Source organism: Chiloscyllium punctatum, chromosome 26 (genome assembly GCF_047496795.1).
Source record: "Chiloscyllium punctatum isolate Juve2018m chromosome 26, sChiPun1.3, whole genome shotgun sequence".
NCBI lineage: Eukaryota > Metazoa > Chordata > Chondrichthyes > Orectolobiformes > Hemiscylliidae > Chiloscyllium > Chiloscyllium punctatum.
In genome coordinates this window covers 45,073,235-45,092,164 of record NC_092764.1, presented here as the reverse complement: position 1 = coordinate 45,092,164, position 18,930 = coordinate 45,073,235, and the positions used below count along the sequence as shown (strand labels likewise).

At 39.5% G+C, this 18,930-nt stretch overlaps 1 protein-coding gene across 5 annotated transcripts in view; it reads right to left on the bottom strand.

The window, feature by feature from the left end:
- Positions 1-14,387, bottom strand: part of heatr3 (HEAT repeat containing 3) — a 39,146-nt gene extending 24,759 nt beyond the window's left edge. For 4 of the 5 annotated variants that reach the window (XM_072547319.1, XM_072547322.1, XM_072547320.1 and 1 more), the window contains exons 1-5: positions 14,169-14,387; positions 9,949-10,121; positions 8,706-8,793; positions 5,749-5,861; positions 4,770-4,879 (exon numbers count right to left, since the gene is read on the bottom strand). In XM_072547319.1, the coding sequence (XP_072403420.1) occupies positions 4,770-4,879; positions 5,749-5,861; positions 8,706-8,793; positions 9,949-10,121; positions 14,169-14,294 (610 nt within the window). In that variant the 5' untranslated portion in view covers positions 14,295-14,387. The remainder of the gene's footprint in view (positions 1-4,769; positions 4,880-5,748; positions 5,862-8,705; positions 8,794-9,948; positions 10,122-14,168) is intronic. The other variant, XM_072547321.1, reaches the window with a different exon arrangement.
- Between the last annotated feature and the right edge of the window lie 4,543 nt (positions 14,388-18,930).

Genomic DNA, 18,930 nt, shown 5'->3' with positions numbered 1-18,930 from the left:
GCCTCTAACTGAGAGCATTGTCACAGCAGACCGATACGTGTAAAAATAAGAGTGTAGCATGCATTTGTGGTACTTTGTTCTCAATGCACAGTGAGAGGAAGCATATCAAATTAATTAACTCAAAACTTTAACAAATATACTGACCTCACATTCACTTGAAGAATTTACAAGTAGCTCTCATTATCTGAAGTGACACAGTGAGTATTTCAGCACTGGCTGTAAAAGCGCAGGGCAGGCTAGCAGTTCTTGCAAACATTCCCGACAGTCAGACTACCAAGGATCTTTATCTGCTGATAACTTGACGTGATTAACCAAAATTTGACCCTTCATTTAAAAAATGATCCCATTTTCCAAAGTGCTCAACTCGAATAGCTATAAGTGCAAGTCACTGAAGAGTCGATTCGAAGGTATGTGAAGGGTACAAGTGCTTTACATAAAATCCTGAGCATTGCAGCAGAAACTCATTTTGAAAACAAACTTCACCTGGTTCGAATGGAAACCACTAATTTTTGAATTAAATTTGCTCACAAAAGAAACAGCTCAATTGTTTACAGCAAGGTTCCATAAACCGCAATTTGATTATGACCAGATAATTTGTTTCATTGACACTGGTTGTGAGATTTATCCAGAAGCTATTGGGAACCAAATAGCAAAATGGCCTAAAAACAGAGATGGTCAAACATGTTTCTGTTGAAGAAAGGAGTAGAACAGACTATGCACTGCTGTCAAAATGATTTAATTTGTGCACAGAATGAATACTCAAAAGACTTGGACATACTAATTGTAAAGATTGGAGGGAAGAACTTAATAAACTTGCAGTACATTGACAAGACAGCATTAATTGCAGAATTAGAAGAGATCCTACAAAATATCAAGTCAAACCTAGAAGTTCACAATATGGATTGAGCATAAACACTAAGATGATAAAAACAGCAGCAGAAGGAATACATCAGAAGAAACTACAGTGAAGACTGAGTGAATGGAGTCACACTGGAACAAATAGGTAAGTTTGTCTATTCAACACAAATGATAATGAAAGATATCAGACGTGATGCAGAAGAGAAAGAATGATAGAGATAGCCTGAAGATATTTTCTAAGATCAATTTGGGCCTGTAGCAAAAAAAGTAAGAAGCTACATTCTATCCACTTTCCTGTTTGCCTCAAAAACCTGAATAGTGAGTAAAGACCTATGGGTCAAAACAGAGGCCCATGGAATGTGGATGCTGAGACAGATGCCAAAATTTCCATGCACAGACAATAAACAAAGACATTAAGATACATGAAAAGGTAACTAAAATTGCAAGAGCAAAAGGAAGTGACAACCAGGAAGAAACTGTCACAAATTCAGTCATTTGATCAGAGCTGAAAAGCTACAGAGCTCTCTTCTTGGGATCAGAAGAACATGGGGTCAACTAATTGCTCAAGACAGAGAGGGTGGCATGCCAGTACAGACCTCCTGGCAGAGGTAGCTACAAACAGCAGCAGCTGCTAGACGGATAGATGTTGGCCAAGTTAGCTGTTCTGCTCTCCTTTGACAATGCCATGAGATTTTTCATGTCCAACAGAGGGGGGGGCAGGGCCTCATCCAAAAGTTATAGCAAATCTGGCAGTGCGGTCCACTTTCAGTTCTGCACTAAAATGTTGGCCTAGATTATGCCACAAGCCTCCAGAGATGAACTTAAACTCAAATGATCTCCTGACTCAGAGGTCAGACTGTAAATAACTGAACTATAGCTTACACTGTTCGTTACGGAGTGTAAAGAAGTCAAGTAATTTTAGAACTTAATTGGCTCGTACACAGTCTGAACTGATACACCCAAAATATATTTTACAGCTTTTTAAAAAATCTTTATCTGTTTGATCACAATTTCTCTTTGAGACTCAAATACTGCTAAAATAACTGGAACAATATACTGTCATTTGTTAAAACCAACTACCTCATTTTTCAACATGGACAATGTGGAAGATATATTGCTACTGTCATCAGGCACTGACTATTCAGATGAAGCCACTTGGCAACTGTAATCAGGCAATCAAAGAGATACCTCAGAAAAACGTGAGTAATATTCCCCAGTGTAGTTTCAGTAAGGAGCTTCCCTTATACAAATCATCCTAGAATTCATTCATCAAGCATTCAAATGCAAATTGGACTCAAGTACGGAGAGAAAAACATAAACCCTACCCGCACGTGCTGTATAAGCAGTACTCCCCCAGGGGGGATTAAAACTCCTTTTGCATATATTATGTGTCAGCTTGACTCTACTGGGAGCATTTTAGCCTGAGTCAAAAAGTCATGGGTTAACACTGTAATGCAGCACCAAGAGTGTGCTACCTTGTCATAGAATACTTTGAAGCAGAAATAAAACTGAAGCTGCGAATACCTGTTCCAGTGGTTCAGACAGACAGCACTATTTGCACAGCAGCAAGTTCACCCAAATGAGTCAACCATCAAAATAATCAACCGATTATCCATCTCACTGTCTCAAGAATCTTTTGCTATCGGCACTTGCCTACATAGTAAGTGTTCTTCAAAAGTAAGTGTTAGAGGGGTTCACCATTCCTGGGAGCAAAGAAACCAATCCGATCAGATGGGTTGGTGTTGCTGCACCTTTTCCAGTAATGTGATATGTTGCTGCAATACAATGACAAGAAATGTATGAGAGTGGAATTTGTGCTGTGCTTAATGCTGTGTCCAGTTAAAGACCATGGCCTGTATGCTATTTTGCTTTGTAAGGTCATGGAGCCACCTCTTGTTGCACTGTTCATGTTATTCAAATATATTCTCTTCTAATGCCAATTCTACCCATGCTGTTAACTGCTTATGTACGCTTGTTTTGTTAAATTTAGAGCAGGAAGCAAGTGGTCAAGGCTGGTGCCCAAAACGTAGATTATGAATAATCATTGTGAAGTCACTACAAATGTTTTACTTCTTCATCTGAATGTATTAGGCCTTAGTGCAGCACTCCATGGCTTTGTTAAATCAGCACTGACATTAGTAACTTGTTCCATTGGTGTATTTATTTTCAACTATGCAAAAGGACAGGAAAGCCTCTATTTTATATCATGCATTCCCATGTCCTGTAGAAACATCCCAAAGATCCTATGGCATTTAACAAAGCCATGCTGACTATCTCTAATCAAACTATGGATTTCCAAGTAATCATAAGTAATCCAAGTAATCAGAATCCTCTCCAATACTTTGCCCACCAGAGACATTAGACTGACTGGTCTGTAATTCCCAGGATTATCCCTATTCCCTTTCTTGAACAAGGGAATACCATTTTTCACCCTCCAATCATCCGGCACTACTCCAGTGGACAGTGAGGAAGCAAAGATCATCGCCAAAGGTGTAGCAATCTCTTCCCTTGTTTCCTGTGTTAACCTAGGGTATATCCCATCTGACCCAGGGGATTGATCTATCCTTATGTTTTTCAAACTTTTCAGCACATCCTCCTTTCTAACATCAACCTGTTCTAGCGCATCAGGCTCTTCTCAGAAATGATAAGGTTCCTCTCAGTAGTGAATACTGAAGCAAAGTATTCATTAGAGACCTCCTATTTCCTCCGACTCTAGGCACAAGTTCCCTCCACTATCCCTGATCGGCCTTACCCTCACTCTGACCATCCTCTCGTTCCTCACCTAAGTGTAGAACACTTTAGGATTTTTCTTAATCGCACCCGCTTAAGCTTTTTCATGCTCTCTTCTACAGCATCCACATGCACCCACTCCCTCCACCACAAACACTTAGCTCACTGCTTTTACTATCTCCAAGGTGCACTGCAGAAATTCATCAAAGATCCTCAGACAGCATCTTTCAAACCCATAACCACTTTCATCTAGAAGAACAAAGACAGTAGATACATGGGAACACCATCACCTGCAAATTCCCCTCCAAGCCATTCACCATCCTAACTTAGAAATAAAGCACCATTCCTTCACTATCACTGGGTGAAAATCCTGGAATTCCCTTCCCTGAGGGCACTGTGGAATGCAGCAGTTCAAGAAGGCAGCACACCACCATCTTTTCAAGGGCAGTTAGTGACAGCCAGCGATGCCCACTTCTCATGAGTGAATAAAAAAGGAAACCCCACAAAAATTCAGACCTTGGCATTCGACATCTTAGCTGCATCCAGAGATTCTAAAAGCTGAGTTTGTTTATGGTAAAGATTGGGAATGGATTTTACCCAGATAGTCAAGATCTTTAATATTTACCAAGGTCCTCTGGTTGACAGCAAGTGAGGAAGGCGATGTTTGGAAAGAAGAGAAAGAAATGGATAGATCAGATATATTAGCATGGTTATGCTTAAAAGAGACTCCTCAAACAGGGAGGTCAATAACTTATCTTGAAAAGAAAGTGAGAAAAGTGAGAGAGATAAGTAGTGAAAATATTGTTCTGATTTCAAAGACTCCAAGATTGACGAAACTTGTCTTTTCCAGTCTTATACACTTCAATGTTTTTGAATCTATGCACCATCCCCAACTTCTGCTTATTATTAATGGTCTCAAAATTGACCCAATTATGGTGCCAACTATTGATCAAACTGCTTTTTGCTGATGCTTCTGAGGACTTATTCTGAAACGTTTTTTTAAATAACATAACAGTTTATCAGGGGTTCAAATTAAGACAGTTTACATTTTACAAGAGGTTCTAAATGAAACTCCCTTGAATGAGTTTTTTTTTGTTTATAGTATGAAGCAAAGCACAACTTAAACTTTTACCATAAATCCAACAGATGCAGCACACAATAAATAATTCAAGATTACTCACCTGCTGAAATGGCTAGTTCTACATTGTGGTTAAACTGTCTTAGGCACTGAATGCAGACATCCAATAACCCTTCTTTGTTAAAGATAGACACTGCTGTGCTGCTACTCTCACTCAGAAAGAAAAGAGAAAAAATGTCAATCAACCTTTTTGCTCAACATAATTACCGTACACTCTACTAGCTTCAGTTAGAAATGCTGCGACCCACAAACTAGTCAACTTCTCAAGCTTCCAGAATTAGACACTTCATCATCAGGCTTATTTGTAAACTGTACACATGCACTGACAAAACTCCAGTGCAGTTTACAGAAAACAGTGAGCAATAATATGAAGTTTACATTAATTTGTGAAGATGTAAGCCATTTTGACAGCAACTATCTTTCCAATAATATCAATTCCTAGTTGACGCTCACAGGACAATTATGTTAGTGGGAACCTGAAAGGCAGTAACGATTTTTGCAACTGCTGTGTTCAAACAGCATATATCACGATCTAACTTCAGGTATTACTCAGCTATTCCACAGGGCTGTTTTGAGCAGAACTAACAACATAATACAAAATTCCTGGGGTTGATGTTCAAAGTCTTCATGCCTCAAGGTGCCTATTTGTGGGAGGGGATCTGAAAACTACGGGTATGCTGCCCACAATTTTATCTCTGTTGAAATCAATGAACAGGAAACAGTGAGCAGTGCATCACTCGCGAGAGCTCAGGAATTCTAGCTGCAGTATTTTGCCAAGGCCTGTCAAGTAAATTACTCAATAGCTGCTGGACACAAAATGAAAACTTCTGCTTGACTTCTTACTCAATGCCACCATGGGCATTTTCCATAACCGAGACAATTCATCTTTAAAGCCATTCATGATTTTGCTGTACAAACTTTATTAGGAGCTAGCAAGAAAATTGGCAATGAAAATACAGATTCATCACAGCCAACAGCTAATTACTCGGGAAGAGTTTGCGCTTGATGATAAGTAAACTTACCATAAGTTCCAGAGAATGCTGATGGCCTCATTTGCTATGTCTTCTACAAAGGGTTTATCTGCACCTTTCTGCTTCTGTGAAGTGATGCCATATGCATCTAATTCTGTGCAGCACTATAATTGGGAAACAACAGAAAGACTTCACTAAGACTGCTGTTAGCAATGGCTTTCTCAGCACATATTTAAACAGCATAAACTTAAAAAGCAGCAAGCTCCATGGAATTCAAATATCTAAGAGCTTCAATCCAACAGTTCCACACAAGGAGTTTCCATTCTGAATTTTGCCAATGCTCTAGATGCCAGCCAGTTTTCGTTAAGCAGAGCTACTTCAACTGCATCCCCCTTCACTGAGAAATTGGTCATACTGACAGAATTGGTAGAAGTCAAAGTGAAAAGTTTCTCACATCCTTAAATGCAAATATAATATTTAAAATAAAGAACTGCAGAAAGTGGAAATCTTCAAAAGAAAAACCCAAAAATTGTTGGAGAAGTTCAGGAGGTCCAGCAGCTTCTAATGAGAGACAGCAGAGTTATGGTCTCAAGTCAAGTGATCCTTCTTCAGAACTGACAATACATTGGGTAGCTGAGTTTTATTAACGATGCAATGCTGGGTGGGAATGTAAACTGTAAGGAGGATTCCAAGAGACTGCAAAAGATTTAGACAAACTGAATGAGCGGGCACAAGCACAACAGAGCAAGTTCGGCATGAAGATATCCATTCTGGGAAAAAAAGGAGCTTTTTTAAACAAAAATCAGACACTTTAGTTTGTTGTACTTGAGACATATTTGGCTTTCCTTGGATCAATGGTCAAAATAAATGGGGACAAAAGGTAAATTCACCCCCTGAAAGTAACCAAAATGCTCAGGAAAATTCATTGATGTGATTGCCCAATCTGGAAAAGTACCCCTCCCATACTTGGGAGATTCAGAATCTGTGAACAGCTTGTCTTCCAATCAGAGTTTGGTTTTCTCATTATCCAATCACAGATTCTCTCATTCAAATTTCAGACTCATGATAGGAGCAGCAGCAAGGGCAGTACGAAGGAAAACTGTGATTGGGCTGAAGATGCAGTGTCTGGCCCAATTGCAGTGGTCCATACGTGACACAGACAGGAGTACAGGCCTTAAACAGAAATCTATAATGGGAGGGTCTAGGTTGAGGCAGAACAAAATACTAAATAACAGCAAGTCTCTAGCTTAGGTCAGTAATGTCTCTCAGAGGTTTTGTAAAAAGATTGCATTGCAAGAATCCATATCCTGGTAGAACTGACCAGAACTGTCAGCAAATCTAACTGGTTAAAAGATAGTTATAACTGATGTTTGAGTACTGCTTTACTTGATTATTTATACAGTTAGTTAAAATTAGTTGAACTTAGCTATGAGATCTGAATGGATTGATTATTTGGCGTACCAAGAATTGAGCTTGTAAATCAGAGACTGCTATCTCTGTATATAGCTACCAATGATTATGCAGGACTTTTTCTCATGACAAAGAAAGTGTGGTAGAGTCCAGTATTCTCGAGATTACTTCTGGACATTTTTGGGGTTGGAGGGGCAAACAGTGGATTCTGTGGCTGCTGAGTGAGGGAGAGGAAGAGGGTTTTGGAAGAAGGCCCTGTGTATTTATGGTGGGGCATGAGACAGGCTAATTACAAGGTGTATTCCACTACTTAAGTAAACAAATCATGTATGTTTGATATTTTGATGAAGAAAACGTTTATAATCATTCTATTCTTAATTTCTTGGAATGTAAATTGGAAACTTCTGACTTAGTTCATCAACTACAAAATTTGAATCATTCAACATGAACTGCACCAAATCATTTTACCACAATCCCATTGCAGAAACAGAGTATGAGAAACTTATTTATTGTAAATTAGTAAAAACACATCTTACTGAATGGTTCAAGTTAAAAGATTTAATTAGGTATCTGTACAATGTTTGGTGTCTGTGCTCTCCCATGTATTCATGGAAGAACACCCTAAAATATTTAACACCAATGCAGAACGCAATGTTGTGACTATATCATGCAATAAAGGAATCGCAAAAATGAAAAAAAAAATTCTGAAAACAAAAAGGTAATCCCCAAAACCAAAAATGTCACCTCTTGAAAATCAAAAAGCAGCCCTCGACAATATCTCAAACAGCCCTTGAGGGAAAAAAGTATTTTGAATCCTACTTTGGATGCATAAAACAGTAAGTAAATAAGCAATTATAACAAACAACTGGAAAAGCAAGTGATAGGTTAGTCTTCAGAATAAAGGGTTTTGAGATAAACATTGAAGACTGCGATTATATACAGCCTTGGTGAGATTACAATTTGCATACTGTGTATAGATTTGGTCCCTTACTCATAGAAGGATGGGCTTCTCTTCGAAAAAGTGCAACAATGGTTCACTAAACTGATTCCTGGGATCAGGAGAGTGACTTGCAGAGAGATATTACATAGACTTCATTTATGATATTAGAAATACTGTACAGTTTGGAAGAATGAGAAATGAACTCATTTAAATGTATAAAAATGGACCTGGAAAGGTTGATGCCAGGAGGATGTTTTGTAGCTATGCAGTCAAAACCTAGGGGATACAGTGTCAAAATAAAAGGCTTAGCAATTTAGGATTGAGATGGGATAAAAAGAAATTTCTTTTCTCAGAAGGTTGTGAATATATGGAATTCTTGGCTGTAGACAGCTGAAAATGTGCAGTGCAGCTCAAGTAAGGGATTGATGTAGCTTTGGATATTAAGGGAATCAAGAGATGTGGGGGATTGTGCAGCAAAGTGTAGCTGAGGGAGAAGATTAGCTGTGATTTATTAAGTAGCATAGTAGGCTCAAGGGACAGAGTGGCATACACTTGCTCCTATTTATGTTTTATTGGAGGAAAAAGGTTCAAGGAAGGAAATTAGTAGAAAAAAATGAAACAAGTACATACGGATCTAAATTTTACATAAACTGTTTACCTCCTGCAACAATGCGGTAAGAGGAGTCATTACATCTTGCTTCACCATCTCATCACAAACATCATATCCTCCACAAGCACTAAGGTTTCTGTTATGAACAAACGATTCATATTAGATACTTGAATATTTACAACTTCTTTTTCTAAACATAACCGAGAATGGTTACAACATAAGAAAGACCATTCACCTGTCTAGTCCATGCTGGGTTTCACAAGAATACTTTGGCTAGTCCCGTTCCCTAACCTTTCCCTATGGCCCTTCACAATTTATCTCTTCAAAGACCAATGTTTTTTCTGAAAGCCACATTTGAATCTGCCTCATAAATCCCTTCAAGTATTATACTGAATTTTAACCACCTGCTTTTCTTCACTCCTTTGAGTCCAAGAATCACTTTAAACTTATGTCCACTGGTTCTTAGCTCTTCAACAATGGCAATAGTTTCTATTTACTCTATTAAGTTCCCTTATTATTTTCAGCACCTTTATCAACTCTCCTTTCAACCTCCTTTTCTCTACAAATAGACTGAGTTTGTTCAAACTATCCACATAACTGAACTTTCTCATCACTGAAACCATTTTCATATTTTTTTTCTGCGCCCTCCCTAAATGCCATGACATTGTTCCTAAATTGTGGTGCTCAGAATTGGTCACAACATTCCAGTTAAGGTGGAACCAGTCTACCATAAAGGTTCGTCTTCACTTCTTTGCTTTTGGACTGTATTCCTCTACTAATAAATCCCAGCATCCCATATTCCTTTTTAAGTACTTTTTCAACCCGCACTAACACCTTCAATAATTTGAGCAAATATATTTCTGCTTTTAGACCCCTTTTACTTTGCATTCTTTATTTCATTTTGCCGCTCCTTAATTCATTAATCCCTGATTTTGCAGTTCTTTGCATTAAATTTCATCTATCTTGCGTCTGCTCATTCCAACAGCTCTTTGAAATCCTCTGTTGCTATTCTCCTAACAGTTCACAAGATTTCCATGTATTGTGTTAACTGCAAGCTTTTAAATTATGTCTCATACACCCAAGTTTATGTTATTATTCAAAAATAAAACATTCTTCCCTCAAAAAGTCTCACTATCTGATCTACAAACACAACTTATACATTTGAAATCTTTAAATTCCAGTCACTATTTGAATGAAACTGACATTCAAGTGCACATCATTTTTTAAAAAAAATTAACAATACAACCATTAAATTAGTTTTAGCACATGTAATGATATTTAAAAGAATAACCTGAGTGCACCAGCAGCTGTCTCTCTCACACCAACACTTGGGTCAAGCAGCAGAGGCCCCAAACACCGAACAACATCTTTCTGCAGAAATGAAGAAATCACCTTTTTCTCCTGGACAAGTTTGGAAATACTTGCACAGGCAAATTCACGAATGTCAGGATTCGCACTCTGTAACTACCAGAGAATAAAACTGTAATTAAATCACAGGTGATGATCACATGCTGTTATTTTTATCTGTTGTACAAATCCTGGAAACTGGATGATATTTTGGACTGGTTAATTTCAATGTAATATGTTCAGAATGTGTAGGCTTTGGTGGTAATCCTCCTTTCCATTGATGCTAAATGTTCTGCATTCCTCTATCTTTAGAAGCAGTTTGTGAATCAAGACAATCATATGACTATCCAAAGTTCATATAATTAAAACTTAATGTTGAGTAATGCACAGAGTACAATATCTTTCAGGTTGTGTTGGTTAGTGTAAATTTAATTTCTCCAGTGACTGTGTCATAAGGTGCATCAAATAATGAAAGTTAAACATACGTCTGCAGTTACTTTTCATAAATGAGAAATTCTCACCTAAAAGTGATTGGCGAAGATATTAGAATTAAGACACCTGATCATAGACAAAGATTACACCAATTTAGACAATTCTATTAAGTGGATTATCATCTGGGCTTTTTCAATTCAATAGTGTACGCCAGTTTTCTTCTTATGGTTTACCCAAATTTCCCATTGGGAACTGCTTTTATTACATTGATGCCAAGTTCTGGAATACTATCCCTTCACTGCACCAATTCTCTACCTCACTATCTTCCTTTATGACATTTCTTAAACTACTTCCCTCACCAAGCTTAAACTACTTCCCTCACCAAGGGTCATCAAACTTCTGTGGCTCAGTGTTACATCTTCTTTTCTACAGTTCTTGAGAAGCAACTGAAAATGTTTTATTCTAATTTAAGTGCTACATAAACACAAGGTATGATTTCAGACAATGTCGGGTCAGCTCTTTGAAGTCAAAGTGGCTAAAGGATGACAATAAGCTGACAAAGTAAACTTAGATTCATATCAATCATTTAAAGCAGGTAAGTGTTAACTGGCTCTGCAGTCTTCCACAGCCTGGGTGGTCATGATCTGCTAGTTGGCTCGCTACTCCAAACTGAAGAGATTCTTACTCAGTTTTACCAGACTAGATAAACACTGAAAGTAATGTTTTATTGAGTAGAACAGTAAATTTACTGGTGAACAAGCAAAGCAATGATAACCTGTAGCAGTATCCTGGATTTAGCTATGTCAATCTGTACCTACGCACTTTAAACTTGGGGAAATGGAGGAGTCTGTTACAAATGTGAGCCTTATTAGGTTCAGTTGCTTCTGTAACTGTCATTTACTTTTCTGAACTGCCAGACACTACTCCATATTTCTTTATACAATAATAGAAATTAGGAGAAGCAACATGTTCCCGTACAACTGAATATTGTGTCTTTTTACTTGGTCTCACAATGTGCTTCTATCTTACAGGATGTAAACTGTGCATATTTAGCTCAAGGCCAGAAACAAAATTTGAACAATGTTACAATACAGGAAATAAGTGAAAAGTCAAGTTAAAGGCCAAGTTAATATAATTCCCCTCAATTCTGATATATTTAGATAAAGTGTAACAAAAATGAATTATACTTTGCTAGTAGGTACCTAAAAATGTGTTGTGAAAGAATTATAGCAAAAGCTTTGGATGACAAAAAAATTTGAAAGCAAGTTTTGAGTTTTTACATAACCTGAACATCTGCCAATTATGAGCCTCCACTGTAGATTCAGAGCAAATGGGGGCTAAAATACTCCTAAGGTACATATTGAAATATTTTCCACATTGAAAACCTCTCGAGCCTGACTCTCTTAACTACCCTCCTGCACTGTATTCCTCAAATCTGAGTAAATTTCAACTCAAAGGCCTGATTGTCACAATCCATCGGTTTATCTTTCTGTTGTCAGAGGAAATATCAATGTCAGACAATGGGGTACCATTAATGTCTGTCATGAGAAACTTCCCACAAAATGGATGTGTTTGATGTGGTTGTCCATGACTGAAACTGGTGAAATTGATTGTTGTTAAAATAGGCAGAATATTTCAATCAAGGATAATCACATGCTTACCTTGCTGTCCTGATCTATATTTATCCTTCAATCAATATCACCCAAAAAAGCAGATTACCTAGTCATTATCACATGGCAGTTTGTGGGAAGATACTGTAGGTTTACTGGCTGTCACACTTTCTAACAACAACTGACCTTCAAAAATACTGAACAGACTGTAAAGTGCTTTGGAACATCCAGAGGTTCAGAAAGACGCCATCTAAGTACAATATTTTTTACTCTGCTGTTCTTTACTTCAATGTCTGCACATCCGAACCACTTGTAAACTTTTACCATGGAAAACTATCCATTATCTAGACTTCAGCATCCTCTTTTCAGGCCCACGATGAACGATATGCTGCAGCTTGTTAACCTCCTCAAGTGCTCCTTTACTTTCAGTGTCCTTTTCATCTCCCTCACTTTTCTGCCTTGGAAATTTCAAATTTTATGTTTCTAAATTTCAGAGACTGACCAAGCGATCAATGCCAAAGTTGGCTAGATCGACTTAAGTGATACTGTACCTTCTGCTCAACTGCCAAATTATCCTAACACTTCAAGAATACATTGCAAGGCAATGATAATAAAAGAATCCAATTTCAGGCAAAAACTAAATCACCTTGTCTCCTTTCTTCTGCAAATATGCATTTTAATTTTAATGGCAAGTATAAGAAGCATGTAGATTTTCTTTTAAACTTGAACTGTTAAGGATATGTTTTTAACTGCTGTAGCTTTCCTTTTCCTATTAGCATCAACACTCACAATCCAATCTCACCACAGTTGCTTACAACCTGACCACCACCATCCTTATTTCCCCAACTTGACTTGGCTTTGCAGCTTCACTCCTCATTGTCAACACAGTGGGTACATTTCTGGCAATGGCATCTCTTCCTGTCCCAACTTAGTCAACTGCGTATGCCCAAGACACACTCATTAACCCTCTTTCTGCATCTCAATGCTTGGCCTGTTTATGAGTGACATCATCTACAAGCAGGGGTCAGCTTCAAGATGATTGGCTGCCAGTTTGAACTCTCAGTACTGCTCCAAATTGCATTCCACCAATTGTTTGTCCAACAGCAACTTACAGAAAAAGTCTTGCCAAATTTGGCATTAGTAAAATAAATCATTCCTGCTATTTTCTCAGAACAAGTTGCTCAGGGGTCACCAATTCCTTCACTGTGTCTTGCCAATTTGGTCTGTTCTAAATTATGATGCACCATTTTAATGTCCTATTTGGTCCAGTGCAGATTACCTTGTCCCATCATCATAACAGTCCATAACCACTGGATCATCCAACCTACTTCAAGGCTCAAGAACCCTAATACCGTCCTGATTGGATTTTTTAAAAAATTCATTCATGGGACATGGTTATCCCTGGGTAGCCTAGTACTTATTGCCCATCCCTAATTTGCCCAGAGGGCAGCTGAGAATCAACCACATTGCTGTGGGGGAAGACACATATAGGCCAAACTGGGCCAGGATGGCAGTTTCCTTCCCTAAAGGCCATTAATGAACCAGATTTTTTTTCTGACTTTTGGCAATGGTTTCATGGTCATCATTAGATGCATAGTCCCAGATTTTGTTTTTACTTAATTCAAACCAGGGTTCCCAGAACATCATCTGGATGTCTGGATTAGCAGTCTAGTAACAATACAATGAAGCCATCAGCTCCCCTTTCCACGTTCTACTCTACATAAGTTAACTTATCTCGACTCAGTGTTTTACTAAGTATTCCTTTAACTTTCTATGGCAGCCTGCCAACCCACCAAATTGTTACAGAGTTGTCACACAGACCACATGCCAGCAGGTTCTCTCTGAACGTGTATGGATCCTCCTAAAGGCTTCCCTGAACTCTGTCCTAGGTACTCCCTTCACCCTCTAAAACAAGATGAGATGTCTTTTAAAAGGGTTTTTTTTCTCTCTGCCTGGCCATGTCTGTTAACCCTAGCGAGCATGGGGGGAGAGAGATAACTCAATGTACATGTTATATTTTTAATTTAAGAGCCTCAGAAGACACCTAAAACAATCGTGAACAAGTTATATCCACATCAAGCCCCACATGGGAGCAGCCGGGAGAAACAGATCCGTCATTTACTTTCTCAAGCAAATCCCCCGCCGCCGAATAAACTTCTCCAGCCTCCTCCTCCTCCTTGATGCTATTCATTGGCCCGATTGGGGAAAACTGCGGCCGTGGGAACTTATTGGTTCTCTTTTTGCCCATGTCGCGGTTGTCTACACTGAGCCGGGATCAGGCACCACAGCGTGGGGCACAGCACACCATCTCTATACCGGCAGCAGACTGAACGTCACGACCGGGGAGGGGACAGTGTGTGTGTCTGTGTAGACAGGAGCTGCTGTGGTTCTGAGAGTTAACCCTAACGCTGCCATTGGTGCCAGAGTTAACCCTAACACTGCCAATGATGCAAGACTTAACCCAAACACTGCTGTGGTTCTGAGAGTTAACCCTAGCACTGCCATTGGTGCTAGAGTTAACCCTGACGCTGCTGTGGCTCTGAGAGTCAACCCTAACACTGCCATTGGTGCTAGAGTTAACCCTGACGCTGCTGTGGTTCTGAGAGTTAACCCTAACACTGCCATTGGTGCTAGAGTTAACCCTGACGCTGCTGTGGTTCTGAGAGTTAACCCTAACACTGCCATTGGTGCTAGAGTTAACCCAAATGCTGCTGTGGCTCTGAGAGTCAATCCTAACAGCGTTGTTGGTGCTAGAGTTAACCCTAACCCTGCCATTTGTGCTCAACTTAATCGTAACGCTGCTGTGGTTCTGAGAGTCAACCCTCACAGTGTCATTGGTGTGAGAGTTAACTGTAACTCTGCTGTGGGCCTTACGTCAAGATTAGAGTGGTGCTGGAAATGCACAACAGGTCAGGCAGCATCCGAGGAGCAGGAAAATCGATGTTTCGGGCAGGAGACCTTCATCAGGAATGTGGGCCTTGCAGTTAACCCTAACTGCATTGGTGCTAGAGTTAAATGTAACTCTGCTGTGGGTCTTATAGTTAATCCTAACTGCCACTGATGCTGGAGTTAACCCTAACACATGTGGCCATTAGAGTGAATGCTAACATTGCTGTGGGTCTCAGAGTTAAACCTAACACCTTATTGTTGATGCTAGAGTTAAGCATAATACTGTTGTGGGTCTTAGAGTTAACCGTAATGCCGCTGTGGATCTTAAAGTTAATCCTAACATTGCTGTTGGTGCTAGAGTTAACCCTAATAGTTTCAAAGGAGCTCATGTTAATCTTAATGACGCAGTTGGTGCTCACATTAACCACCGCATTTTTGTTGGTGCTAGTATTAACTCTAACATTGCCATTGTTCCCAGTGTTAACCCTAACATTACTGTTGCTGGCGTTAGTGTTAACCCTCATGTTGTACAATGGAGAGACATCACCGAGTCTCTACTTTTTCTAATTGGGGGCAAAAAGACCAACACTGACATTGCTGTGCAGCAAAAGAGAAAAATATGTTTCATCTAATGGTTAAAATGATCCAGGTATAATGTTACAGTGAGGATGTTCCCAAAATATGGTCAACTGCTCCAATTAAAACCCTGTATAATTAGGAGTGGTGACAGTGACACGTCTTTAAATTGCATATTATATCACATTTCAGTGTGAATGTAGAAGGGATGTATTGGGAGCGGGAGTAGACCAGTTGCTCTCTTGAGGTTTCTGTGCCTTTTAATAATATCATGGTTGATCTAATTGTGGCATCAACCCCACATTCCTGCCTATCCCATTACCCCCACATCCTTTTACTCATGTATAGCCAAGAATCTAATGACTCTAATCCTTAGAACTACTCATCAACCCTGTTTATCATAATTATTATTTGTTTATGGAATGTAAGTTTCGCTGGCTGGATCAGCAATTTATACCCATCCCTAATTGCCCTTGAGACGGTGATGGTGACTTGCCTTTTTGAACTGTTGTACTTCATTTTTTCCACTACTCTCTGGGAAGACAAAACGAATCCAGCACAGGAGGCAGTCGGTCCCTCATGTCTAGGCTGTGCTAGCTTGCTGAAGTGGCAATTCAACTTGTGCTAGTCCTTGTAGCCAATAGATTTTTAGTACTCTTGGATGGTTTCACAATTGAATAGAACCATAGAACCCCTATAGTGTGGAAACAGGTCATTTGGCCCAACAAGTCCACACCGATCCTCTGAAAAGTAATCCACCCAGATCCATTCCCCTATTACTCTACATTTACCCCTGACTAATGCGCCTAATCTGCACACGCCTGAACACTACGGGCAATTTAGCATGACCATTTCACCTGACCTGCACATCTTTGGATTGTGGGAGGAAACCGGAGCACCCAAAAGTAAAAAGTGATATTCCAGGAATAAAGCAGCAAAGTTAATTTGGATAATTACAAATTAAAGTTGGGTTTTACAAACTTTGAACATTGTATATGGTCAGGGTGTTAAACAGTGGTGCAGGAGAAACTGGTCCACTGATGCATTTTCAAAATCTTGACCAGTCAATGCATGTTTTATGACCAAGGCAAAAATTCACAAATGAATTAAACATCCAATAATCCATCAGACCCATCTCTTGGATTTGCTACTTTCCTGTCTTCCCTTCATATCTCCCTCCATATAAACAATCTAAACTACATTCATGGCAATCCATTTGGTGATAATGCCCCTCTGTATCAATCACAGATAAGGTAAAAACAAGGACTGCAGATGCTGGAAACCAGAGTCTAGATTAGAGTGGTGCTGGAAAAGCACAGCAGGTCAGGCAGCATCCGAGGAGCAGGAAAATCAACGTTTCGGGCCCTTCATCAATCACAGATAAACCAATCTCTGCACTACTTTGTATCGTGCTCCACCCACACTTGTTCTTTCTCCTTCCAGGCTTAATTACTTCTGTGTATACCCCTGAGAGAAAAACTGTTTCTCAATTCACTCACAACACCATTTCAAAATTCCTGCTGTCGAGTTCTCTTCCCTTTGTTAGCCATATAATTTCTACATGAACTTCAGCCAGCCAGAAGTCCAGTTTTATTCTGGACAGTGCAATAACACTCAAGAAGCTCGATACCAAAGCAGCCTGCTTGGTTGGCATCCCATCCAATCTTCACTCCCATCACCACCTACTCAGTGTGGTAGCAGTGTGTACCATCGGCAAAATGCACTGCAGCAACCACCTGAATTCTTCTGACAGCGCCTTCTGAACCCACCATGTCTACCACCGACAAAGACAATGTATTGAATCATCACTACCTGATGTTACCCCTAATGAGAGAGTCCAGGACCCAATGGCATAGTCTCCAAATAAAGGGTACCAATTTAAGACTGACATGAAGAGGAATTTCTTCTCAGGGAGCTGTGGGTCTTTGGAACTCTTTCCTACAGAGAGCTGTGGGGTCAAAGTCCTTGCATACATTTAAGGCTGAGATAGATAGTTTCTTGATCAGTAGAGGTTTTGGGGGTTATGCAAAAAGGGCAGGAAAGTGGATATGAAGAATTTCAGATCAGCCATGATCCTATTGAATGGCAGAGAAAGCCTGAGGGACTAAATGGCCTACCCCTGTTCCCATGGTCTTATATCATCATTAAGATCCTTCTTTAATTCACCAGCATTGCCTCAAAATGATAAAGTAACTGCTGCTGAACATTATTTTGTCTATTCTGTTTATATAATTAAGTTTATTTTGCTATGAGGCACCTCTAGTCTTTTTAAATTATTGAATGACAGTGTAAATGTGGATAAAGAAATTGACGGGAATTCTTTTGTGATGAGAGACCTAACCTATAGGTAAACAAAGGCAAAAACACTGAGTGAGAATGTCCTGGCATCAATAATTAATACAGAACCATTTTGGTTACATTGGAGCAAATTATACTTTGTTATACGCCACTAATACCATAAATAAGGTGTAACAAAGTGTATCCCCTTAGTTCTGAGAAATTTCAATTTTGAGAAGGGGCTTCAGGATTTACCAGTGGATTTCTACAGTGATAGTTCAGAAATCTTGGAAATAGTCACAGTAGAAATATTATTCAGGCCCTCAATCTCAGCCCAGAGAGCCTTCCCACATATTCATCTCACAAGGGTAAAGAACAAGTGGTTACGAAACAGAAAGGTGCTCAAAAAATCATTGTTGAAGTAATTATTTGGCATAAATTTTACACATATTTTACCAAGGTATATATAGTTGGAAGATTTGCTGTTAAGGCAGAAACATCACTCTTAAGATATGTGCTTGCTTTGAAGAGTTACACCCGAGATGTCGACTTCTACACCTCCTGATGCTGCTGGCTTGCTGTGTTCTTCCAACCTTCTGCTTGTCTACTTCGTATTTCTGCAAGCAGAACGAAGCGGTTAAGCTTCCGTGAGTTAGGTGAAGCTACAACACAAGACCACTTGCACGCCAAACAATGGAAGCAGTATACAATAGGTAGAGCTAAGCAATCCCACAGCCTTTGGATCTGATTAAATGCCTGCTGTCTGACCTTATCCAGTCCTGAATAGTGGTGGACAATTAAACAACTGACCAGAGATGGAGAAAGAGGCTTCACAAATATTCTAATGCTCAATGATGGGACAGCCTGATGCATCAGTGCAATAAACAAGGCTGAAGTATTTGTGAGTCAAGATTCGGGTCGAGCTGGAAAAGCACAGTGGGTCAGGCAGCATCCGAGGAGAAGGAAAATTGACTTTGCGGGCAAAATTCATTTCCTGATGAAGCCTCTTTTCCTGCTCCTCAGATGCTGCCTGACCCACTGTGCTTTTCCAGCACTACTACAATCTTGACTCTAATCTCCAGCATCTGCAGTACCCATTTTCGCCCTGAAACATTTACGATCCTCTTCAGCCAGAAGTAGAA